A 26,087-nucleotide genomic window follows, 5' to 3' on the forward strand; every position below is an offset into this window, starting at 1 on the left:
AAGCAATCAGGTGACTGTACAAGTCTAATGGGTCATGCCCTAAGGACAAAAAAAATCCTTAAACAGACAGTAACAAGTGCTGGCGAGGGCACGGGAAACGGGAAGCCTCGCACACTGGCAGTGAGTGTGTAAACCGCAGCCGCGTTGAGAGCAGTCACAGTTTTCCAAACAGTTCAGCATACAGTCACCACATGACCCACCACTCCACCCTCAGAGGGGTCCCCAGGGAGCAAAGACGCCACACGACTCTCAGGGCAGCAGCACTCGCGCCTTGCACTGTGAGTGGGGAAGCGAAGGTGGCCTTCCTGGCAGTGGACACTACTCAGCCGTGAAAACGAGCCAACAGTTTGGGCTACAATGTAGGCAAACCTTGACACCACTATGACTCCACCGATAATGCCCAGAGTGGGCAGTCTGCAGGGAGAGACCAGAGGGTCCAGGGGCTGCGGTCACGCAGACGCAGCTACAGCTGCCCAGAACCTGGCCCAGCCCCACGGCGGTGGCGGGCACAGGGTCCTGGCCAGCTCTCACACACAGCGTGGGGGAGAGTACTGGGTACAGCCAGGAAGAAGCTTCCTTACCTTGGTCCCAAACCATCCCCCTGGTGTGGGGACCCTCCCCAAGACCTGCTTGCCTGCCTCTCACACAGGCTGCTCCCGCCCTGGCCCTCATCTGGCCCCATCCTGCTGTGGGCCCTTTGCTGTCCTCCCAGCCTCCAGCAGAGCCCTTCCTGTCCTTGCCTCATCTGCCCACTTGCCTGGTGGCCCCCAGGACAGCGCCCCCGTCCTGAGGCAGTGCCACCCAGCTGTGCCTGCACCTCCCAACACTCCAGAGAAGCAGGGCATGACCTTGCCCCAGGGTCGCTCTAGAACCTGCTGTGCTCAGGACAGACATGGGGAAGAGGCCAGGGAAGCAGAGGCTCAGGTCTAAGGAGTGAGCATTGCCAGGATCCCACAGACCCCAGTCCAGCCAGGGCCCCAGCCCCCGCCCCGCAGGGAGGGGAGGGGAGGGCCCAACCTCCCCCTCCAGAGGGCCTGCAAGCGAACCCAGGCAGGCTGGAGCCATGAGAATGTTCCCATTTGGTCAGCAAAGAGAGGTGGACAGTGTAACCAGCCATGGCCAGTGGCAGTGGGCAGGCCATGAATGTCCCAGCACTCACCACTGCCCAGTCCACCTACTCATGGGTCACACCAGGGTAGAGATTGGCCCTGCAGCAAAAGAGAGTGGATCCAGGGCCTTGCACTGTGCCCCTATCACCTGAAAGCCACCAGGAACATCAAGGTCAGGCCGGGGTGTCACCCTGGCTGATTAGCATCCTGTGGGTGCCTCAGGGCCAGCTACTCCCAGCCCCTCCTACACAGCCACACACCTGGGCCTGGGCCAGCTCCAGTCTCTGGTGGGAAACGCTCTGAGGTTCTGAGAATCTGGCGCAAGTCGTGCTCCCAATACAGAGGACCGTCTGGTCCTGGAACAGAGCCAGCCCTTACCTGGAGCCTGGCCGGTGCTGGGGTTGGGCTTGGGTCCCATCTGCTGGCGGACTCTCCCTCCCGGGCGCAGAGGGCTTCCCAGGATCCCGCTCCCTGGCCTCTGGCTCCTCCTGCAGGCCCGTGGCCTGGCCCTCTGTGTGCGGCCTGCTTGCCGAGTCCTCCTGGGGGCCGGAGGTGTGTGCCAGGCACTTGCTAGAAGCCGAGGCTTTGCCCTCCTGTCTATCGGAGGCGTCTTCCACTGGCAGGATGGCTTCAGGGGCAGGCTGGGCCTCGTCCAGTCCCTTGGGGCCCTTGTCGCTGGCCTTGGCCAAGCCTGTGGCAGGGTGCGAGGCACTGATGATGCTCCCTGGGCCACACTTCTCCCGCAGGTGCTCCACCGCATCCTCACGGCCGTCCCCACAGCTCCCACAGCACACGCAGGAATGGAGGAGGCAGCTGGTGGCCGCAGCGCTGAGTTTGTGGGAGCTTCCCCCAGCCCCCTGGGCCCCGGGCTCCAGTGGGGAAAGGCCGTGGCCTGGGGCTTCCTGGGTGGCCACTGCAGAGTCCAGGGAGGAGGGTGACTTGGGGTTGAAGATGACAGTGGCCGAGAGCTTCATGCCCCCCGTCCGGTGGGCGATCATCTCAGCCGTCTCGGCGTCATCTGCACTCACCTCCCAACCGTCCAGGGACAGCTGCGAGTCCAGGCAGCTGCAGGTCGAGCCGGGCAGGGCGGCCAGCCTCCTGTGGTCACCCTCATTGTTGTTATTGCTCCAGTCCTCCCCCTTCACCACAGCAGGTTTGCTGACCCCCTCCTCCTCGCTCTGCCCGCCCTGCCGGCTCTCCTGGGGGCCGGTCCCAGCACCGTCTGCCCACCCACACGGAGCACCTGGCGACTCCAGCCTGGCAGGGGCCTCCACCGCCTCCACGTCGTCCATGAAGAACACCCGCTCCTCCTCGTCGCTGCCCGACTTCAGCCGCATTCTGCCGGGAGAAGCCTCCCCTCGGGGGCTGCCCTCTGCCCCTGGCCTGTGTGCCGGGGACTGGCAGGCACTGGGTGGCGAGAGCAGAGATGACATCTCGTCCCCAGCCCGGTGGACCATGCGGCTGAGCTCCTCCAGCTCCTGGTCATCGTACTGCATGGAGCAGGCCAGCTCTGCCTCTGGGTTCCTGGCCTCGGCTGAGAGCGGCTCCTCGGGGGGAAGGGATGCGGGAAAGGCAGGTGCCAGGGCAGTGGGCACCGGGACGTCTGCCCGGATGGGGAGCTCCACGTCCTGGCAGACGCAGAGGCTCCGCTCCAGGGTATGCAGCTCCTCCTCCGTCAGCGCCTGCAGCAAATCCCTGTGGGGAAAGAAGAAAACAGGCCTGAGGCCCTCCACAGCAGAGTCCTCCGCCAAGCAGGGACGCAGGCCCCGCAGACGGAGACCAGGCAGCCCAGCTGGCAGCGGAGTCCAAGACACCCAAGGGAACCGCCCAGGCTCTCCTCCATACCTCAGCCCAGGAGCGCCCACGCTGGCTCTGGGACCTCTCACTGCAACAAGAAAGCCCTGATTCTTAGGAATGTGTTGACTGCATTAATACAATCCTCAAGGAGTGAAAAAATGTTGGTTCAGATGTAGATTTTCACCCTTTTGTTTAACACGAATCACCCAGCTCCAACCACATGCCAGGCTCTGGGTGCTGAGGTAGGCAGGGAGCAGCGAGTGTGTCCCTGCCCTCGTGGGGCCCCTCAACCATCTGTGCAGTGAGTGGATCACAGTGATGACAACAGGAGGGGAGGGAGGAGGGCTTCCTGGAGGAAGGGGCACTGAAGCTGGCACCGGGAGCTGCGGTCACCCTGGTGGCAGTGAAGGGTGAGCTTGGAGCAGGGCCTGCAGGCTGGTGCCTGTCATTTCCTGCTGGAGAAGTCCAGGCCACACCTGAGTTGAGCCCCCACTGACGGTCCCAGTGGGCAAGGAACGCCACGGTGCTCAGGGGGTCCAGTTCAGGAGCCGACTGACCACCACGCCAAGAGAAGGGCAGTCAGACCAGAAGTAAAACACCAACCAGGACCCCAGGTCCTCGCAGTCACCCCCTCACACTCACTAAAAAGGTATTTGTAGTCAGTGTGACGTCCACGTGAGCTGGGGCCCTGCCTTTGGTCCCTGCTGGATACGGCAGCTCTCTGAAGGAGGCCACACCATGAGGCACCTGGCTGTGGACACTCAGACCCTCTCTTTTTTTTGAAGAGCGGTGCTGGGGATGGGACCCAGGGTCTTCCACATGCTGGGCAGGCCTCCACCACCGGGCTGCATCCACCCGCCCTCAAGGCTCCAGGGTCTCTGCTCTGTTTACCTCCCTGTGTCGGTGTTCGGGCTGCCGCGGCCTCTGCGGCTGACCACTTCTCTTGGGGAACTTGCGTGTGCACTCCCCTCCTCCACTCAGGAGGGGACGCCTGGACCACAGTTTGGGTGAGCATTTGGGACACAGAGCTCTGCCCGGCAGGCCCTCAGGACTCTTGACAGTCTTAATGGATCCTCTCCGGGGAGTGCACAATACACCTTATCGCAGACCCCAACCTGGCTCATGAGGCTGAGCACTGTTGACACACGTGCCATCCCTTAGATATCCTCTGTGGGAAGTGCCTGTTCAAGTCTTTTACCCATTTTTATTGGGCTGACTTCCTTATTAATGGATTGGAGATCTTACGTATTTTGGATGTGAGTTGTTATTGGATCTATTCTTCAACTCTGTAGCTTGTCTTCTCATTCTCTTCATAGTGTCTTTTGGTAGACCGGAGGTTTTAATTTTAATAAAGGCAATGTCACTTTTTTTTTATGGTTAGCACTTTAGGGTCCTATTTAAGAAACAGGCACATGTTAGCACATGTTTGCAACCCCAATGGCTTGGGAGGCTGAAGCAGGAGGATTGATTGCAAGTTTAAAGACCAGCCTCAGCAACTTAGCAAGGCCCTAAGTAACTTAGTAAGACCCTGTCTTCAATTAAAACATTTAAAAAGGTCTGGCAATGTGGCTCAGTGGTTAAGCACCCCTGGGTTAAATCTCTGGTAAAAAAAGAAAAAAATCTTTGTCTAATCTGGGGCCACAAAGATGTTTTCCTTGATATCCTCTAAAAGCTCTAAAAAGCTTAAAAGCTGGGGCTGGGGTGGTAGCTCAGTGGTAGAGCATTGTCTAGTATGTGTGAGGCACTGGGTTCCATCCTCAGAACCACATAAAAATAAATAAAAATAAAAGTATTGTGTCCATCTACAAGTAAAAAATACTTAAAAAAAATAGCTCTAAAAGCTGTTTTGCTGCCCATATTTATATCCGTACTGTGTCTAGCACTGATTTTGCATGTGGCTGGGGTAGATCCTAACTCCCTACGACAAGCCATGTTTTGGGAGACCTGCTGGCAGGTGAGCAGCCTGGAAGTGCCCAGCCTGCAATGACACAGTTCGAGGCTAGGGACCCCAGGAGAGTCTCACCCAGGAGACAGGGGACACTGCTGAGCTTATTTAGAAAACAAAGACAAGGCTTCTGGGGTGCGGTGCATGTTGTCCTAAATGAGGGGACTTCTAGAGGATTTCACTTACAGAAGGGTTTTGAATAATGAATTCAATGTTCTTAACATATATTGTTCTTAACAGAGATTTTCTATCTCTTCTTCTGCCAGCTTTGGTTACTTTTTGAGGAGATTATCCTTTTCATTTGAATTGCTCAATTTATTGATAGAAAGTTGTTCTCAGTATCAACTTAAGAAACTCACCACTTTTATTAATCTTTTTAAAGAACAACTTCTTGGCTCTGTTAAATTTCTCTACAGTACACTTGCTTTCTATTTCATTGATATCTGTTTTGTTATTTCTCTTCTGCTTTCTTGAGATCTATGATAAACATTATTTTCTAGTTGCTTTAAATAAAACTTGAATTTTATATAAAAGAGTCCATCCTGTCTTCTAATTTATATGTAATGCTGTCAACATTCACTTCTATCAATCCATATCATGACCTTCAGTCTCTTTTATGTTTGCATTTCTATCTGAGATCACCTTTTCCTCTTTCTGAAGAACTCTAATTAGTTTTTTTTTTCTTACATACAGGTTGCTAATAACAAATTCCCCAGGTTTTATGTTTTGGAATAGTTAATTTTTTAATATCTTTATTTTCTATTTATCTATGTGGTGCTGGGGATTGAACCTAGGGCCCCGCACATGCTAGGTGAGCGCTCTACCGCTGAGCCACAGCCTCAGCCCCAAATTCACTATTTTTGAAGGATATTTTTTCTGGTTAGAAATGCTGATTGGCGGTCATTTTCTTTCGGCACTTAAATACGTATCATTTTGTGGCGTGCTGGCTCCCATTATATTGTTTGTTTTTTGAGAAGGTGTCTCTCTTCCATTTCTTTCAAAGTGCCAAGTCCTTTTCTCTTGCTTCTTTTAAATATTTTTCTTCGACTTTACAATTTTATTGTGACATATCCAGGAATGTTTTGAGCATATCTTGCTTGGCATTTTCTTTTTTATTTTTTTTTATTTTTTTTAAAGAGAGAGGGAGAGAGAGAGAGAGAGAGAGAGAGAGAGAGAGAGAGAGAGAGAGAGAGAGAGAGAGAGAGAGAATTTTTAACATTTATTGTTTAGTTCTCGGCGGACACAACATCTTTGTTGGTATGTGGTGCTGAGGATCGAACCCGGGCCGCACGCACGCCAGGCGAGCACGCTACCGCTTGAGCCACATCCCCAGCCCCTTGGCATTTTCTTAAACCTCCTGAATCTTCAGGTAGATTTCTTCCTATCAGTTTTAGAATATTCTTGTCCACTATTTCTTTGGATGTTTCTTCTGCCGTCCTCCCTGCCTCCCCCTGGGACTCTGCGGGTGCCGTGCATTCTCCGGGTGGTATTCTGCAGTGGTCCTGTTTTTCCTGGTTTTCCCTGCGCTTCACCATGGCTCTCCTCCACTGAGCCCTCTTCAGGTTCATCACCCTGCGTTCTGCTGGGTCCAATCGCTATCAAGCCCATCTGCCATGTCCTTATCTTCACATTATGAACTTAGGCGATCTGTTTCTTCTTTATAGATTCTGATTCTCTAAATTCCCCATCCTCTTATCTAATTTCTCCCTTTCTTCTATTTTCTTTAATACAGCAATCCTAACTGTGTTCAAGTCTGTGGATATTAACTCTAAAATCCAGTCGTCTTCAGTCTGCATCAATCTTCTGGCTCTTCTTTTGATCACAATTATATTTTCTTGCCACTTCACATTTTTAGCAATTTGAGATTAGATAATTGACACTGTATTAATCAAGAAGTGACAGATGTGCTTTCTCCACCCAAGGGAATGCCCCTTTCCTCTGTTAGGTGTGAGAGTCCATTACCACACTGAGTTCAGATACCAAGCCAATCGAGGACCCAGTGACAGCTTCAGTCTATTAGCACTGCTGAGCCTGGAGGGTTGCTGCCACACAGACCCCAGAGGCTGCAGGAAACCGAGCTCTGCCTGAGTCTCACAGGGAGGCCTAGGGGTGTCACAGCCACGCTGTTGTCTCCTAAGCCTCCCCCGCTGCTGGGGAGCTTTCTGCCCAGAACCTGGCAGGGACACTCAGCCCCTTGCAACTGGGTTCCCTCCTTCAGAAGAGATTCTCTGCCTGGAAGACGGAGCTTTGGACAATCACTGACACCCGCCTGGAATCATCAGATGTTTCCCAGGAAAAACAGAGCGAGGCAAGAGGGCCAGACCTTCTCTCTGGAAGAGTTCTCGGCTCTCCCAATTCTGGTTCATCCGACACTCGCTGTCACCATTCCATACCTTACAACACACTTTTGCAGCTTACTTTTTCCTACTGTTGCAGTTGGAGAATCAGCCTGCTGCAATCTGAGGCATCCTGTCCCAAAGCAGGAGTCTGGCCCACATTTTTAAAGAGATGTGAAGACAGCCAGTCACGCCTGCACTCTTTAGATCTCTTCCTTTTTTCTATTCTTTCTTTCTTTCTTTTTTTTTTAAATCAGGGACTAAACCAGGGCCGTCTGTATGCTAGGCAGGCAATCTACCACTAAGCTGCTGCCCCGTCACCTAATGGGTCTCTCCCCATGCCACGCCGTCCCCACATCCCCAGCACCCACCCTGTCCCTCCTACAAGAACCCCATCTGCTGAGGCCCCGCCCCCTCCTTCTGGCCTGTCCCTCACCTCCCCTCTTGTACCACTTCTCCTCTTCTAAATAGCTCCCCAGAGAGGGCAGGACCTAAGCCTCTGTGTCAAGGCCCATCTTCTCCCCAGAGGATCAGAGAAGCAGTCAACAGCCACCATGAAGCACAAACCAGATGAAGCACCTCCCCTCCTAAGCTCACCAACTCACCAAGGGCCACCCACCAAGGTCCCATGACCTCGAGACCCCATTCTCACTAGGAAGCCCACAGCCCACGAGGCCATGTTCACTGTCTGGATCCTCCCAGGACGTGGTTCTGTGCTCTCTGGGTCTCCAGAGGAACCTTCCCTGGCTGGCCATGCCTGGGACCGTCCTGTGCTGGGCGAATTCTCGAGCCGTGGGATGTCCTGCCAGACCCAGGGAGGGGGCTGCAGGGAACAGAGCCACCAGCCTCATCACATCCAGGAGCAGGGCCCCTGGAGGAACAGCTGGGTGTCCAAGGCCACAGGCCAGGGAGGCCCTCAGAGGACTCAGGATAGCATGGCCTTCATGCCACTGCTAGCCCTCACTGCTGGGCCCTGTCAGCTCGGGGAGGCACCGGGCAGAGACCTCAGTCACACAATAGAACGTGTGCAGTCTCAGAAGGGCTCCAACACAGCAGCACAAACCTTGCAGCCAACAACTAAAGACCACAACCAACTTGTGGGCACTGGAGGGGAGCATCAGGGTGTAGGAGAAGAGAGGGCCAGCCATGAGTGCCTGGTGCCTGCAAGGTGGGCAGTGTGAGGCTCCGCACTTGGACCACTCAGCTAGAGAGGCCCAGTGGGGACCAAGAGCAGGCTGGTTCTGGCCACCACAAGGCCACACAACACCCAGGAGACTGGGAGAGGCTGAGCACTGGACTCAGCCCCTGCTCCTCCCGCTCTGCCTGCCCCCAAGTCCCACCTGATTTTCCGTAGCAATGAATGGAAGGGACGGAACAGCTCGGACATGTCCTCCACCTTGCGGTCCAGGTTCAGGGGTCCATCCGCATAGACCACGAGGCCACTGCAGTTGAGACACAAAGCCAGTGTGGTTAGCCCTGAAGGCCTGGTAAGCTGGGAGCCCAGCTTACACCCTGTGGCTGGCCCAACACTGGTCAGCACAGCCTGGCCCTGGCCCTGGGCCTGGGCCTGGGTCAGGTCCTAAACAAGTTTAGAAAAAGGCAATTAAAATGATTACCCAGACTTCATCATCTTTGAAGTTCATTAGCTTGTGTTCATGGGAGTAGTCATAAAATAATCAGAAGAACATACTTGTACCCATCAGCATTGCAATCGGAGAAATCAGCATCAAGGTTTGCTGGTAAAACCTATCTCCTTGGAAACGGAAGAACTGGCGTTGTGTTTGAATTTGTCTATGGAGGCTTATGAGAGGCAGCCCCAACCTGTCTACCCCAAAAGCAAGTTGGAGTACTGAGGCCCCGTGTGGGTCACCCCTCGCCACCACTCCACCTGGGGAAGCTGTCCTCTAGCACAGTGCCCATGGCCCAACAGGCCCGCCCTGCCAGGACTGGGCTCTCTGCCCGTCACTTCCTGGCACTCTGCTGAGTGCCTGCTGAGGCCAGCCTTGCTCAGTGCCCCCTAGGCAGCCCCAATTCCATGACGACACGTTTGCTCCCACAGCCCACCAGGCACTGTGCAGCCTGCCCAGCTCCAAGGGCACCTCTGTCAGCATCACAGGAAGCTGCCACCATAGCTGCTGCCCCCCAGGGCTTGGGGACACAGGCACCACACCCCTGCAGACCACAGCCAAGTGCAGGCCTTTCCAAGGAGGAGTAGGGCAGTACCCAGAGCCAGGCTGGCAGGCATGGGCACACAGAAGGCCCACCAGCCCAGGCAAACCTGGGAGGGAACGTCTGGAGATGGATCAGGCCCAGGCCCCACTGGCCAGTCTGTCTGTCTGTCTATCTTTCTTTTTAGCTTGCAGATGAAACTCACACAGCACACACTTGACCGTCTCCAGGTGCACGGTGGTGCCATTGAATAAGCTCCCATGCACTGTGCTCACCAGCTCCAGGTCTCTTCAAAACCCCAGAAGACCTCCTTCAGCGCCCCACTATCCCCTGGCCTCGGGCAACCTGGTCTACTCTCCACCTCTAGGGAATCACCTGTTCGGGACACTTCCTGCAATGGAATGACGGGCAGGTGACTGTATAAGTCTGGCTGCCTTCACTCAGCACCACGTGTCAAGGTCCCTTCGTGTGCCAGTGTTTCGTGGCCCTTACAACTGAGTCACGTCCGCTGTGCGCACCATGTCTTTACCCATTCATCCCAGCGCCCGTTGGGTGGTTTCCTCCATAAACAACAGTGTGTGAGCGTGGTGTGCTTACATTTCTCTTGGGGATGTGCCTAGCAGGGTAGTGTCACCACATGGGTCATGCAATTGTCTGTTCACAGAACCATCTGACTGTTCTCCACAGCACCGCACCACTTCACACTCCTACAGGCAGCACACACGGATCCCTGCTCTTCCATATCTCTTTCTTTCAGTGTTCTGTATAGTGGCCGTCCCAGTGGGCAAAGTGGCATTAACTGAGGCTTTGATTTGCATTTCTTTAGACAGTGATGTTGACCATCTTTTCACATGCTTGTTAGCTATTTGCATATCTTCTTTGGAAAAATATCTATTCAAGTCTTTGCCCTATTTTGGTGGGGGGTACTGGGGATTTAATCCAGGGGTTATTTACCACTGAGCTACACCCTGGGGCCTTTTATTTTTTGAAAGAGGATCTCATTAAGTTGCTGAGGCTGGCCTCTAACTTGTGATCCTCCTGCCTCAGCCTCCTAAGTAGCTAGGATTACAGTGCATGCAACGGTACATGACTTTGCCCATTTTTTAATAGGACTGTTTGTCTCTGTGTTAAGTTGTAAGGGTCCTTTATATATTCTGGATACTAAATCTTTATCAGATACATGGTTTTAAAATATTTCCTCTTATCCTTTAGGTTTTCTTTTCACTTTCATGATAATATCCCTTGATACACAAAAGCTAATTTGAATGAAGTCCAATTTGCTTATTTTTCCTTTCACTATTGATGCTTTTGGTGTTAAATGAAATAATGCACTGCAAAATACATGAACATGAAGATTTACCCCCTGCATTATTCAGAGAGAGAGAAAGGGGGATAGGGAGGGAGGAAGGTACATAGAGGGAGACAGATGGGGGGGTTGAATCTGGAATGTCCCCCAAAGCCTCATTTGTTCAGAGGTGGGGCTTTGAGGAAGCAAAGAAATCCCTCCACCTTCCCTCCACCGTGCCCTCTATCATCATGTTCTGGCTCACCTCGGGCCAAGACCAAGGCAGCTGATTGACAATGGACTGGATCCACTGAAACAATGAGCCAGGGTAAAGTTTTCCTTTCCTAAGTTGTTTGTATCAGGCAATTTGGTCACAGAAATGAAGAGCAAAGACTGAGAGAGGGGCATTTAATTTAAGGATCTGGTTGACAAGGCCGGAGAGCCTGGCAAAATTTGCAGGGCAGGCCAGCAGGCAGGCTAGAGACTCGGAGAAGAGCTAACACTCTCGTGAGTCCCAAGCCTTCTAAAGGAGAATGCTCTATCACACAGGGGATTTCAGTCTATTTCCCTATGTCCTTCAACTTAAAGATGAGGACCACCACAGGGTGGAGGGCAATCTTCTGTACTCAAAGTCTACTAATTTAAATGTTAATCTCATCTTTAAAACGCCTTTACAACAACATCCAGATGGTATTTGGCCATCTAAGTGGGTACTGAAGGCTTGCCAAGTTGAGACATAAATCTAGCCATCACTGGGTCCAACTCTGTTATTTGCATGAGACCATCTGGTTGACCCAGCAGGGGAATGTCCTTTCATAAGTGAATGGTCTTGGTGCCCAGGTCAACTGGCCACAGATGTCTGCATTTATTTCTAGACTCTCAGTTCTATTCCACTGGTTTTCAATCTATCCTAAAGCCAGTGCCTCACCTTGTTTTTCTGTTTTGATATTCTTACGCTCATTCAGGCCACTAAAGTCCATCTGAATTTGAGGAACAGCTTTTCCATTTATGCAAACAGGCGGGGGTTGGATTTTGATAGGGATTGCATAAGATCTGTAGATCAATTTGAGGAGTATTGCCATCCCAACTAGACTGTCTTCCCATCCATGAACGTGGGCTGTCTTTCCATTTTAGTAGATCTTCCATTTTTCACCAATGCCTTGTGATTTCAGCATTCGTTTCTCTCACCTCCTTGGTTAAATTTATCCCAAGGTATTTTATTCTTTTGAATGTTTTGGAAATCTCATATTTAAAAGAACACTTAATCGTATACAATGTATTATTACTCAGCCTCAAAAAGGAAATTCTGACACATTACAACATGGGCAAACCTTAAGACCACTACGCTGAATGAAATATGGCAGTCATAAAATGTGATTGCACTTATGGAGGACCCTAGGATAATCAAATCCATAGAGACGTAAGGCAGGATGGTGGTTATCAGAGACCAGGGAGAGAAGAATGAAAGTTAGTGTTTAGCGGAGACAGAGTGTCTGTGGAGAAGGGGCAGGATGGTGGTGACTGTTACACACAATGTAAATGTCCTCAATGACACTAAATTGTACACCCAGAAAGTTTTAAAATGATAGATTTTATGTTATTCTTATATTACCATAATAATGGAAGAAATTTAGTGCTTTGCATTCTGTTTCCACAAGCTTCATCTGTTAAGAAATTTTGAAGATGTACAGTAAAGACGGTGGCACTACATGATGGCTGACTAGAGGGAGGCTGCATTTCCAGTCGCTCCATGGCTGGGGATCCCAGCAGGGGGAGTACTGCTTCTCAGTTAGGTGGGTGAAAGAGGGAATTCACTCAAATTCAATATTGGACAGTCAGTCTCTTAGAGACTCAGAAATTCAGTGCATTCAACAAAGAACAAGAAAGAGCACGTTGGGTGCAGTGGCACATGTCTGTAATCTCAGAGGTTCAGGAGGCTGAGACAGGAGGATCATGAGTTCAAAGCCAGCCTCAGCAAAAGAGAGACCCTGTCTCTAGATAAAATACAGAAAAGGGCTGGGGATGTGGCTCAGTGGTTAGTGCCCCTGAGTTCGATGCCCAGTACCCCACCCCCTCAAATAAGAAAGAGCACATTGGGGCCAAGCTGTTGCAGCAGCAGCAAGGCTGGTTCACCAAGGTGAGGGAAAACATGGAGAGAAGCACAATGGACAGATCTGGCACAGGAAAACCTGAAAATCACATACAGCCTGGACTCAGGGGATCCAGAGGCGGCACAGTAAACTGGTTGGCCAGGCGCCCTGTTTCCCAACCTGCTACAGAGAGTGGAGGCAGGGGCCTCCCTGCAGCTTGCTAAGGGAGCTAGAGCGCGGAGCCAACACTGCCCTGTTGTCCTGGCAAGCGCCACAATGTGGCCTAGGGTGTACCTAGCAGAACACAAGTGACAAGGCACAGAGGAGACTGGACCCAGGGGAGTGCGAGTCAGAAAGGAGGAGAGTGCAGCTCACTTCCCCTTGGAGCCTGGGGGCTGAGCAGCTGAAGAGGGCCAGGAAACCAGACCTGTTGATGGGACATAGCTCAGGGACTAAGCCTGGCAAGACGGCGTCTTGGGCAGTACCATGTGGGACCTGAGAGGGGTGGCTCACCTGTCCCTCAAGTAGAACCCTCAGGAGCTCCGAGATCCAGACTCCCAGCAGAGCCCGGCATCTGTGAAGGCCTAAGGTGGGTTGGTCTAACCTCTCCAAAACAGATACCACCCCAAAGGTCCCAAAGGCTGATTAGTCCTGATCCCTATCACCAGAACTTCCCTCTGGGGACTTGCAGCAGCTGCACCCTGGGAGTGCACTGATCTGGTCTCTAGACAAAACTCAACAGTGCCTCCCAGTCTGACCACCTCAGGGGAGAAAATTCTTTCATTTTTTAGGAAGAATCTTTTCCTGTGTGGGTGTGTGTGTTCTCGCTATGTTGATCAGTTTGTGATCATCTACATATAATCACAAATAATATATATATATATATATATATATATATATTTTATATATTTTTATTATATATAAATATACATAATAATATATATTTCTTTTTATCTTGTTTTTAGCATTTTTTAATGATGCTGTTTTCCCTTGTCTTTTGAAAGTTAAGGGGTTTTGTTTATTTTGGTTTTTTTTGTTTCTTTGCTTTGTTTCTCATGTTCTTTCTTGCTTATTTTATTTTTTTCTATTTTCTTCTTCATAAGCATCAATTACTACATCTTTTCTGCATTTTCTCTGTCACATTTTGAATACCTTCCTATCACATTTTTATCTTAATGAAGTATATTCTTCCCGTATTTTAGAACTCTTTGGTTTACGTAACTCCTTCCCCACCCCTCATGCTGTGGTTTTTGTGAGGACTGTGGATTGTGGACACCTGCTGTCCACACACCATCTGGTTCAAGACCACGTGGTACTTTTGCTGTTGGCGATGCTGACCCAACCATCCCTGTTTTGTGGTGGCTGGGGCTGCAGGTGTCACACTGGGTATTTATTTTAATGCCATATATTGTTTCTTCAGTTGCTGCTATTGTTTGTTTCCCCTCTCTGTGAGATCCTGGGAAGGTACAGGGATGTACAAGTTCAGAGAAAGAGACAGCTGGAAACTAAACCAGCCAACAGACAGTGCACCTTCTCCACACAAACCACACTCAGACTTCAGTAACACTTTAATATGAAGATAGAAAAGACAGAACCCCAGGCTGATGACCAGACTGCAGGTAGCAACAGCTAGGAAGTGCCCTCGGGTCCCACACTTGGACATCTATTTCTACAATGAAGAGAGAGTAATTATCCCCAAACCTGTGAATACCACATCTACAAAGGAGGTCTCAATCTAGATCACTCTAGGGCACTTGGGCAAGAAAAAGCTGTACCCTAAAGAGGCCACAAGTCAGAGTGGAGGAGAAATTCAGCCCGACAGACACACAGACCCCCACACATGAATACAAGAAATATGGAAAAAAGGTAATATAATGCCTCCTCAAGCTCATAATTCATGAGCAACTGACTCCAAAGATATTGAAATGGATGAAATCTCAAATAAAAAATTCAAAAGACTCTAGCCAGGTGTGGTGGCACAGGCCTGTAACCCCAGCAGCTTGGGAGGCTGGGACAGGAGAATCTCTAGTTCAAAACCAGCCTCAGCAACAGCAAGGTGCTAAGCAACTCAGTGAGACCTTGCCTCTAATAAAATACAAAATAGGGCTGGGGATGTGGCCCCTGAGTTCAATCCCTGCTACCAAAAAAAAAAAAAAGAATTCAAAAGATTCATTAAAAATGATCAATGAGGAGCTGGGATTGTGGTTCAGTGGTAGAGTGCTTGCCTCACATGTGTGAGGCACTGAGTTTGATCCTCTGCACCACATGAAAATAAATAAATAAAGATGTGTTCATCACTAAAAAAAATGATATTTTAAAAAAATGACCAATGAATTTCAAGAGAACACAGGAAAAAAATAAATGACTTAAGGAAATCAGTATGGGATATGAATGGGAAATTCAATAAGGAGATAGTGATATTGAAAAAGAACCAAACAGAAATATAGGAAATGAAAGAGGCAATAAATCAAATAAAATATTCAGTTGAAAACTCTCTCCAATAGAGCAGACTACGCTGAAGACAGAATTTCAGAGCTGGAAGACAAAGTGGCTGGACTTGAACCAGAAAATAAGTAACCAACCAGAAAATACAAGAACTTTCTGACAACATTAAGAAACCGCATTTTGGGGCTGGGATTGTGGCTCAGTGGTAGAGCGCTGGCCTAGTATGGGCAGGACCAGGGTTTGATCCTCAGCACCACCTAAAAATAAAGGCATTGTGTTGTGTCCATCTATGCCTAAAAAATATTTATTAAAAAAACGCATTTAAGGATCACTAGAATTGAAGAGGGTTGTAAGATACAGGGTAATGGCATAGATAATCTCTTCTGGGAAATAATATTGGAAAATTTCCAAACCCTGAGAATGAGATGGACATTCAGATACAAGAGGCACTTGGAGCCCCAAATAAACAAGATAAAAAAAATTCTCCATGACACATTATAATTAAAATTTATTTTGACATACAAAATAAAGATAGAATTTTAAAAGCCCCAAAAGAAAAAATATCAGGTCACACTTAGAGGCAAGCCAATCAGAATTACTTCCAATTCTTAGCACAAAACTTGGCTTTTAGCCAAGAGGGTTTGGAATGATGTGTTCTAAACCCTTAAAGAAAAGAACTGTCAACCAAAATTGCTATATCCAGCAAACCTATCTTTCAGGATTATAGGAAAAATAAAAATCTTCCAAGTTAATGAGAAACTGAAAGAATTCATGACTGCGAATCTGTCCCATTGCTCACAAAGAGACAAATCTCATTTGAAGCATAGCTAAGCAAATAATCTAATATTTAATATTCTAATATTTAATCAAATTAAATATTAGAAATAAGTTTAAATGGCAAGAAGTAATAAACCTCTCTTATAATGACACTGAATGTGCATGGTCTCAATTCTCCAATTAAAAGACATAGGCTGGAAGAATGGATTTAAAAACAAGACCAAACTATATTTTGTTTGCAAGAGACTCATCTCACAAGCAAAAAAAGCCACAGGCTGAAAGTGAAAGAGTAGAAATTGATATACCATGCAAATGGAGCCCCCAAAAAGCAGGAGTAGCTACTCTCATAGCAGACATCATCAATCAGATGAGACAAAAAAAAAGTCACTTTATATTGGTAAAAGGAACAATCCAACAAGAATATATAACAATTGTAAATATTTGTGCTGCAAATATTAGTACACCTAATTACATAAAACAGACACTACTCAAATTAAATACTCAGATAGACCCCAGACAATAATACTAGGTGATGTCAACACACATCTTTTACCAATAGACAGATCATCCAGACATAAACTCAGTAAAGACTCTTCAGATCTGAAAAATATTATAAATCAAATGGACTTAACAGATGTTTATAGAATATTTCACACAACAACATCCAAACACTTCTCAGCTGCTCATGGAAGCTTCTCCAAAATAGACCATATTTTAGGCCACAAAGCAACTGTTAGCAAAAATTGACATAATTTCTTGAATCTTATCTGATCATAATTTAAATTAGAGATAAACACCCAAAAAATAAACAAAAAACCCCTACAGAAACTATGTAAACATGTGGAGACTGAATAATATACTTATGAATGGTGAAAGAAGAAATCAGGGAGTCATTAAAAATTCTTAAGACTCAAAAGAATAGTGGTACAACATACCAGAACTCTGGGATACGGCGAAGGCAGTTCTAAAGGAAGTCATGGTGTGAGTGCCTGAATAAGAACACCAGAAAGATCCCAATAAACAGCCGAGTGGTGCATCTCAAGGCTCTTGGAAAACAACAAACCAATTCTAAAACTAGGAGAATGAAGGAAATAATTAATATTAGAGCTGAAATCAGTGAACTTGAGAATTTTTAAAAAACAATACAAAGGATTGATGAAACTAAGAGCTGATTCTTTGAAATGATAAACAAAATTGCTAGGCCCTTAGCCATAATAACCAAAATAAAAATAAAGAATACCCAAATTAATAAAATTAGAGATAAAAAAGGAGAAATTACCACAGACGTCACAGAAATTCAGAGGATCATTAGTGACTATTTTGAAAATTTAGGCCCCAATAAATTGGGACACATTATAGACACATATGACTTGCCAAAATTGAATTGAGAGGACACAGAAACAGATCAATAACTTGCAAGGAGATAGAAGTAGTAATAAAAGGGCTTCCAAAAAAGAAAAGCCCGGGATCAGATGGATTCACAGCTGAATTCTATCAGACCTTTAAAGAATTAATGCCAATACTCCTCAAATATTCCACACAATATAAAAGAGTGGAACACTTCCAAAGTCATTCTATGAATCCAGTATCACCTTAAACCAAAACCAGATACGGATGCATCAAGGAAAGAAAACTACAGACCAATATCCTTGATGAACTCAATTGCAAAAATCCTTAATAAACTTAGCAAATCATATTCAACAACATATTTAGAAGATTATACACCATGACCAAGTTGGCTATATCCCAGGGATGCAAGGATGGTTTAACATGCCAATCAATAAATGTGATTCACCACATAAATAGAAATCAGTATAAGAGTTGTTTATTTTTCAATAGGAGCAGAGAAGTCTTTGACAAAATTCAGCACCCATACATAATTAAAAGAAAAAGAACTGAAGAAACTAGGGACAGAAGGAACCTACCTCAACATCATAAAATCTATATATGACGAACCCAAGATGACATCATAGTGAATAGGGAAAAATTGAAGATGTTCCCTTTAAAATCTGGAACAAGGCAAGGAGACTTCCTCTCACCACTCCTATTCAACATAGTATTAGAGATTCTAGGGGCGGGGCGGGGGCTCAGAAGTAGCGTGCTCGCCCGCCCAGCATGGTGAGGTGCTGGATTTGATCCTCAGCACCATATATAAATAAATAAAATCAAGGTATTGTGTCCAACTACAACTAAAAAGTATTTTAAAAAAAGAAATTCTAGCCAACACAATTAAGTAAGAGAAGGAAATAAAAGGAATAAAAAAATTAGAAAAAAATAGATCAAATTGCCACTGTTGCAGCCACCCAGAGATGGGTGTAACCCGCCAAGCCCCAAACAACCTTTATCTCCATTTTTATCCTGTTTCTTAAAGAAGCTCCTCACTGAATCCCTTTGATGTGTTTCACTATAAATAAAGCATCTGTGGCCTTTTCCCTTTGTGAGGCTCAGACCCGTCAGGCCTCTTACGCCAGTCAAGCCCCCGCTTTGAGCATACACTTCTCGTCTTTGGTGTCTATATCTTTTTTTAAATATTTACTTTTTAGTTGTAGATGGACACAATACCTTTATCTATTTTTATGTGGTGCTGAGGAGCGAACCCAGGGCCTCGCGCTTGCTAGGTGAGAGTGCCACCCCTGAGCCACAACGCCAGCCCATACCTCCCACAGTTACCTGCTCCCTCCCAATGCAGGCCGTGGCCAAGGTAGCAGCACTATTCACAGCAGCCAAACTATGGAAGCAGCCTAGGTGCCCATCAATGGGTGAATGAATATGGAAAATGTGTTATACATACACAATGGAGTTTTGTTCAGCCACTAAGAAAAATCAAACTGTGTCATTTGTAGGTAAATGGATGGAACTTGAGACCATGATGTTAAGTGAAATAAGCCAGACTCAGAAGGTCAGGATGGTATGTTTTCTCTCTTCTGTGGAGCTAGAGAGGAAAAGGAGAAGAAAGGTGGGGATTTCATGGAAACTGGAGTGGGATCAGGAGAGCAGAGGAAAGGGAGGAGGTGAGGGAAAGAGGAAACACTGGGGAATGATATTGGCCAAATTATGTCATTACACAGTTGCATGTTCGAATATGTAACAGTACATCCCACTGTTACCTACAACCATAATGCGCCAGTTTAAAAAGTAGAAAGAAAGAAATTTTGTAGAATAGATACACAGCAACTTTCTGTATTAATATGCTGGAGATGTTTTTGCACAATATTCAGGATTTTTCCCTAACATCATTTCAATGACTAGAGTATAATGTTTAATCGATCCATTAATTCTGAATATCCAGTCCTTCAACAGGATAATCTTTATAAATACATATTGGTGCCCTGTCAGATAAATGTCCAAAGCTCTACAAAGCCCACTGTGCTTCCATAGGCCATCTGGACTCTGTGCCCATTGCCCCGGCAGTGGGCACAGCGGTGAATGAAGGTGGGGAACCTCCACCCTGGGTTCCAGCCTCCTGCACCTGCATCCACTTCCTGAGCCACCAGCACCTGCTCCTCCTCTGCATGCACCCCAACTCTCCTGTGGATCCCCTCCTGTTCCTTTCCAGGCTCTTTCTCCAGTTTGAGGCCCCAGGGGACTTCAGGATGCTGTCTCCAGGAGGGGACCGTCCAGGACAAAGCTCCGGCCCACAGCAGTCTGGCCCCTGCCCTGTTCCCAGGATGAGGGCTCTTGGCTGGGTTGTTGACCACTCACAGGAGGACAGATCACGAGGCTGGTCAGAGAGAAGTGGCCAGTGTCCTGTAGCCGCTTGTGCTTGGGCACTGGCAGCAATGGGGAGTATGATAAAGAGCTGGACACATCTGGGCAGCAAATTCCAGTTTGGAACCCAGAAACACAGTGTACTTGGGGGAGCTTTTGAAACCTGGTGTTTATTTTAAAACTAGTGTGCTGCTTAGGAGAGGCCTTGGGGGCCTCCATGAGTTTGAACCAGGGCCTTGCACATGCTGGCAAGTGTCCGAATGCTGAGCTACGTCCGCAGCCCTCCCTCTGCCCTGCTTGGTCAGGTGCGCAGCCTATAGAGCAGGGAGGTCAGTGCAGTCACCTCAGACATGCCAGCCCAGGACGGCAGCTGGCCTGGCTGGCTCTGCAGCTTTCCTAGGACCCCTTGGACCCATCCCGGGGCCCTGTGCTGGCTGGCACTGAGCACTGCGCGATTCCAAAGCTCTTGCAAGGGCGTTTTAAACAGGGAGACTCGTGGTGCTTCCTGAAGGCAGTGCCTGTGGGAGGCCATCCTCGCACGTGATTCAAGGTACCTCCCTGGCTGGGCGAGAGGTGCTTAGACACATCTTTGTGTCCAGAGCTTTCCCCACCCTTCTCGGGTCCGAGGGCTTGTCCGTGTGGAGGTGTGTCTGGCCACTACTCCGAAGACCCAATCATCACACCTGACCTTGGGACACTGCCCCCCTTAATCTTCACTGGATGGGATTTTCCCCAGAATTTTTTGTTCCCCAATAAAAGTCCACTCCCTGGCGTGTTCTCTCTCTCTCGCTAGCCTCTTCAGTAAACCTCGCTACCATTAATAGGTGGCTGGAGGCTGGAGCTAGGAGAAGCCGTCCTGGAGCTGGTTTAAAGGTAATTAGAGCCTGTCTCTTTAATTCAAACTCCCTGAGGATTTCTCATGTAGCCGAACCTTCATTTATGAAGTCTGTGCTGGCCACGGGCTAAAAGCGCCCAGCCTCAGAGCTGCAGTGTCAAAAGACCCACAGACCCATCCCTGCTGGCAGAGTGAGGCTCTGACTCCAAGGTGCTGGCTGTCCACCATTTCACCAAAATGAATCTGCAAGAGAGAGCAGCCAGCCCAGAGAGAATACCACGCAAGCGGATCTGGAGGCCTGTGGGCTCTGCACAGCAGGGCAGGACTGTGTCTCCCCCGGAGGGCACCTCCCTCCAAGCCACCCGGCACTGACCTCCGGGGACCTCTGACAGGCCCTCCAGCTTGACGTCCCTGGGTGAAGGGAAACTCCCAGTTCTTCCTAGGAAGGGGACTCTACAGTGCTGTCCTGGGTGTGATGTGCCCCAGCCCTGCCTCCCAAGCTCACCAACTCTGTGAAAGAGAGAACTTCAAGAGGGAAGAGGGAGGACAGCAAGAGGAAGGGGCTGGGGCACTGAGAGCCTTAGAGGGTTCGGCCACAGCGGCCAGGGCTAGACCAGGCTCAGTGACCACCCTGGAGGCCTCCCTGAAGGGGCGGCTGAGGAGGCAGGTGGGCAAACGGCCTGACCAGGGGGCTCCAGACTCATGCCCAGCGCCTGCTGCTGCAGCCTCGACTTGTCCCTGTGGGGAGGAAAGCATCTCTGTCCCTGCAGGCCTAAGATCCTGTCCTGTGCACCCTCCCCACACTCCCACTCCGCACCCCTCTTCCCCGGAGGGAGATCTGTGTGTCCTCTGCCCTGCTGCATGTGCCTGCGCTTCAGGATGCCCTGGGGCCCTCAAGGGGGCCTCTCCTCAGCCTGAGCCAGGGCTGTCCTGGCCTCTGTGCCCACTGCCCCCGCCCTGACCACACCACTGATGTCCATATTTCCAACGGACACCTTTCCCCAGGACTCCCCACCCCCTGCTCTGTGCCCAGCTCTGAACCAGCTGCCAACAGGGCCGCTTTGCTGGCTGCGAGCCCAACAGGTCCCCATGGCACATCTGTCCCTCCTCCTCTTCCTGGCACAGGGAAGGGGTGTCGCTGCACAAGTCCAGGTGTGGGTGAGCAGTGGTGCAGGAAGCTCCAGAACTCCTGGGCTCTAGACCTGGCCCCAGGATCTCCGAAGGGCTGAGAAGTAACCAGGTGTTTCCTGCCCAGAGTCCCAGGCGCTGCCTGGGCGTCCTTGAGCCCCCACAAGGCTCCAAAGGCTGACCAGTGAGAAGGCTCCCCACCAGGTATCCCCATCAGCCTGCCCAGCTGGTCCAGTGCCCAGCAGATGCACCTCTCTGTCAGTCCACAGACTACCACAACAACCAATCACACCCCCGTGGAACCCAGGGGCCTCGCACTCCGTCACTGAAAAGCCAGCCTCTGCAGGGTCACTGTGCCCCAAGGGCAGCCCAAGTGGCCCTGGGTCTTGTGCTGTGTCTGCCTCCCCTGAGCTGTGAGCACCTGCGCTGTCCACCTCACCTCTGCAACGTAGGGTGACGGGGCTGGTCGTCTGGCACTGCTGAGGCCGGGTGCTCTCTCCCTCACCAGGGGGGTGAGAGGTGCTCAGGACACTGGGCTCCTCGGCTGCTGAGGAAACAGCAGGCCTGCCCAGGGACAGCTCTGGGCAGCTGAGCAGCCACCGTGAGCAGCATAGGGACCGTTACCAACACCCAAAGGGCCTGGCACCATGGGACTTGATGGTCAGCCAGGCAGGGGGCACTCACCACACGATGGCCAGCCGAGGGATGGTGAACATGAGGGCCGGCTCATAGTCGTCGATCATGTCCTGGGTCAGGTACCCAAAGTCCAGGGCCCTGGCCAAGGGAGAAAGGGACTGAGTGGGGCATCCATGAGGAGGGCAGCGGGCCTGACCCTGGCCTGGGTCCTCCATCAGCAGAAGGGTCGGAGGCTGACCTGTGCCACCCAAACCCTCGCACGTGCAAAAAGGCTGGTGCTAGAAGAAAAGGCCAGGGAGAGGCGGGCTCTGCTGAGCCTCATCTGCCATCTGTCCACTCCCACCACTGCTGCAGGAGGGATGGAGAGAGCAGGAGTGGCCACCCAGCAGCAGCCTAAGAGGGCATGGTCATCCAGACAAAGGCACCGTCCACCAGGAACTCAAAACAGCTCGTGCCAAGAATAAGCCGGGGACAAAGACACCCCGGACCTGAACGTCCCCGAAGCAAGTCCCTTGGAAAACTATGGGAGGCGAGATCTTGGCCCCAGAGTCCGTTCAGAAAATGGGACCCTGAGTTACTGAACGAGGCCCTGATTCACCCCCAGAGCCGGTTCGGCAGGCCCAAGCCCACAAGGCCCCGCTGTAAGGAGGCAGCGGGGAGGGGGGGAGGCTGGACGTCAGCCCTGTGCCCAGCCTTCCCACGTCCATCCTGTCGCACGGCCTCACTTGCAACACCTATCCTCTGGGACCAGAGAACAGGGGCATGGGGCCAGCCACAGGTGGGCTGCCCTCCGCCTGGGCCTGGAGCAGGGCAGCGGGGCAGCCCGTCCTACCTCTCCACCGTCTCGCAGAACAGCACGATGACCTCCTGCTGCACGTAGTACTCCCTGGGGGACTTCACGGGCACCATGGCCGAGACATAGCTGCGGACACAGCAGAGCACATCAGGGACCTGCCTGGCCTCCCGAATGGGCCTTCAGTTAAGACCCCAACTCCCGAGGTGACCACGTCATCACAGGCCCCACTTCACGGTGCTATTTAAACCCTCGCTCCCACCCAGGCAGGCCTCCTCCAGGCCTCCTCAGCCCGTGGCCTGCCCTGTGGGAGGGGCATCACCGCCACTCGATGACTGGCCCCCACTACTGCCCACCCCAGCTGCCTGGGTGGGTCAGGCCATGTGGACCTCCACAGCCTGGAGCCGGCCTGGCCAGGCGCAGGGCTCACAGGACGGCTGCAGGGCCTGGCAGCTGTGGGGGAGAGTCAGCCCATTCTCCCATTCTCTTTCCTTCTCAACCACTGACTCCAGGGAAGACAAAAGAAAACAAAACCCAAACCCAAACCTCCTAGGGCGGATCCCGTCACCGCCGGGCTGTGCCTCACAAGACGCACGACCTTGGCCACCTGGGATGCGGATTTTTGTCTGACCTTTCCTGGCCCACCACAAGCACCCCCCGGACTGTGCGCACTGTGCAATGTGCCTGGCACCTTGGGCCTCTCCCAAGTCCTCTCCCCTGGAGGCTGACCCCCCAGACCCCACCTGTGCCATTTCTGCTTACATGGAAAGCCCCATCCCCCCACAGAGCCCCAAGTTAACCACACCACCAGCTGGCACCAGACTCCCCAGCCGTTCCTCCCTACATGGAACTTTCTTGCTGGAGATATCAGGATGCATCCCAAAAAGTTGGCCCCCCACTAAGACACATAGGGCCAGGGCGTGACTCCCCATGCCCGGGGCCCCCAGGGTCACCTCAGCTCAAACTCGGCAAACAGGACGTCGAAGTGCCTCAACGCTTCCCGCATCTTCTCTGTGTAGGTGCTGAGGTCACGCAGCGCCTGGTCACGGAGGGTGCCCCGAACATCCTCCAGGCTGCGGGTCAGCTCCTTGGCCAGCGGTCGCATAGCCATGCTCTCGAGCTCGCGGTTCATGATGATGGAACCAGCAGCCAGGCACTGAGGACAAAAGAACACACTCAGGAATGGCCCTGTCCCCAGGAACAGTGTGCGTGCCCCGAGGCAGTTGGCCAGCGCCTGGCACTTGCCCTGCCCCTCTGCAGAGGTCCCTGTCAAGTACTGCAACATGGCAGCATTAACAAATGTCCCTGACTGGGACCAGCGTGGTCCCCCCACTGACCTAAAGGGCAAGCTGAGAGGGGAGGGCCAACAGAGCCAGGTCAGGGGGACTGGCTCTGGTGATGTGACTCCTGTCCCCTCCTGGTCCAGCCAAGGGAGGACTGCCCAGAGAACATCCCAGTTCCGTGCCCAGGCACGCCTGGCAGGGCTGAGCTGGGCTCCCTGTACACACAGTCTCCTGGAAGAGACAGGAGCTCACGGCAACAAGCTCAAGGTCCAGAAAACCTGACCCGAGAGGAGACCTCAGCTCCTGGCTGGCAACAGTCCCTCTGCCCACTAACCCCACGTCTGCCCAGGCTCTCAGTCACACAAAGTTCTGCCAACTGTTCTCAGGCCAGTGGGGAGGCAGCCGCCCCCAGGAGGGCCTCTTTGCAATGTGGATGCTCACCACAGGCCAGGCACTGTCCAGCAAAAAGCAGAACCAATCCACCAGCCAGTCCCCTCCCGCAACAACCATTCAGGACAAGAAGCAGGTTCCCAGGCGCGAGTGGGGAGAAGCCTGCTGGTTCCCAGGTCAGCCCTGCAGGGGAGCCTGTGGGCACCAGCTCCTCTCTCCCTCCTCCTCTCGCACCTCCTCACAGCCGCCCGCTGCCCCAGGGCCCACATCACAGGACAAACACTGAGGCTGAGAGAGGGCAGCGTGCCGGGGCACCCACACCCAACCAGAACCTCGGGAGGATGCGCCAGCCAGGGAGTTCAGAGGAATGGGGTGGGGAAGGGGGGATGGGGCACACGGGTGGGGCGGATCCAGAGGTACATGGAGAGGGCACAGAGGACAGGACAGCACAGAGGGCAGTGAAGCCCCTCTATCTCCAGAGCACAGTCAAGGGCAGGAGTCGGGAGGTCCACACAGTGGGGGTGTGGGAAGCCCCAAAGCCGGGGGCGTGGGAAGGGCAGCTTCCTCTCAGTGCCTCAGTTTCCTCACCAGGAGATGAAGGTAAACTCTTAAGGGCTACTGGAAGAAGTGGAGGGTTGAGGCGCCCAGGACCCCCATCTCAGCTATCACCATAGCCAGGGAACGAGGAGGACCACCTTCTTGATATTGATAAAAAACCACTTTCAGGAGGCTGGGGCTGTGGCTCAGAGAAAAAGTGCTCGCCTAGCATGCGGGAGGCACTGAGTGCGATCCCCAGCACCACATAAAAATTAAATAAAGGTATTGTGTCCACCTACAACGAAAGAATAAATGTTTAAAGAAATTTTTTAAAAAACCACTTTCCGGTCCTGGATGTCGGGGGCCTGAGGCTCTCATTAAAGCCACACTGGGAGCTTCACTGCGTGTGCAGTCTTGAGGCTTAGGTCTGTGGCTGTCCCAGCCCCTCCGAGGGCCGTGCGTTCTAACAGGCTCCGAGCACACCATCTGCAAACCTGGGCAGGCGGGCCTAGGAGGAGACACCACACCTGCACTTGCAGGTGCCCAGGGTCAGGTCACAGGGAAATGACTGGATAAGGAGTTCAACACTGGGACCTTGGAACCCAGGTGGCACAGCTACCTCAGCCCCGAACCACAGCTGGCCAGCCAGGTTGTCATGCCGGATCTCCTCGGGGAACTTGACACAGAAGTCCCGAGGGGCGCGGTCCTGGGGGATGCACTCGTCCATGATCTGGTTAATGATGTTTAACACGTTATCCTGAAATAGAAGAGGGGAAAGTGTGGGACTGCCACATCCAGCGGGGCTGTGTTACCCTGCAAAGCCA

At 51.1% G+C, this 26,087-nt stretch overlaps 1 protein-coding gene across 14 annotated transcripts in view; it reads right to left on the reverse strand.

Moving 5' to 3' along the window:
* Positions 1-26,087, reverse strand: part of Zfyve28 (zinc finger FYVE-type containing 28) — a 120,486-nt gene that overhangs the window by 28,624 nt on the left and 65,775 nt on the right. For 13 of the 14 annotated variants that reach the window (XR_013425618.1, XR_002483294.3, XR_002483295.3 and 10 more), the window contains exons 3-8: positions 25,883-26,020; positions 24,007-24,209; positions 23,093-23,182; positions 22,309-22,398; positions 8,528-8,629; positions 1,488-2,804 (exon numbers count right to left, since the gene is read on the reverse strand). Coding sequence is in view for 11 of the 14 variants with exons in the window: in XM_021722171.3 (XP_021577846.1) it covers positions 1,488-2,804; positions 8,528-8,629; positions 22,309-22,398; positions 23,093-23,182; positions 24,007-24,209; positions 25,883-26,020 (1,940 nt within the window). In the remaining 3 variants the exon portion in view is untranslated. The remainder of the gene's footprint in view (positions 1-1,487; positions 2,805-8,527; positions 8,630-22,308; positions 22,399-23,092; positions 23,183-24,006; positions 24,210-25,882; positions 26,021-26,087) is intronic. The other variant, XM_040292794.2, reaches the window with a different exon arrangement.

Source organism: Ictidomys tridecemlineatus, chromosome 9 (genome assembly GCF_052094955.1).
Source record: "Ictidomys tridecemlineatus isolate mIctTri1 chromosome 9, mIctTri1.hap1, whole genome shotgun sequence".
NCBI classification, from domain to species: Eukaryota; Metazoa; Chordata; class Mammalia; order Rodentia; family Sciuridae; genus Ictidomys; species Ictidomys tridecemlineatus.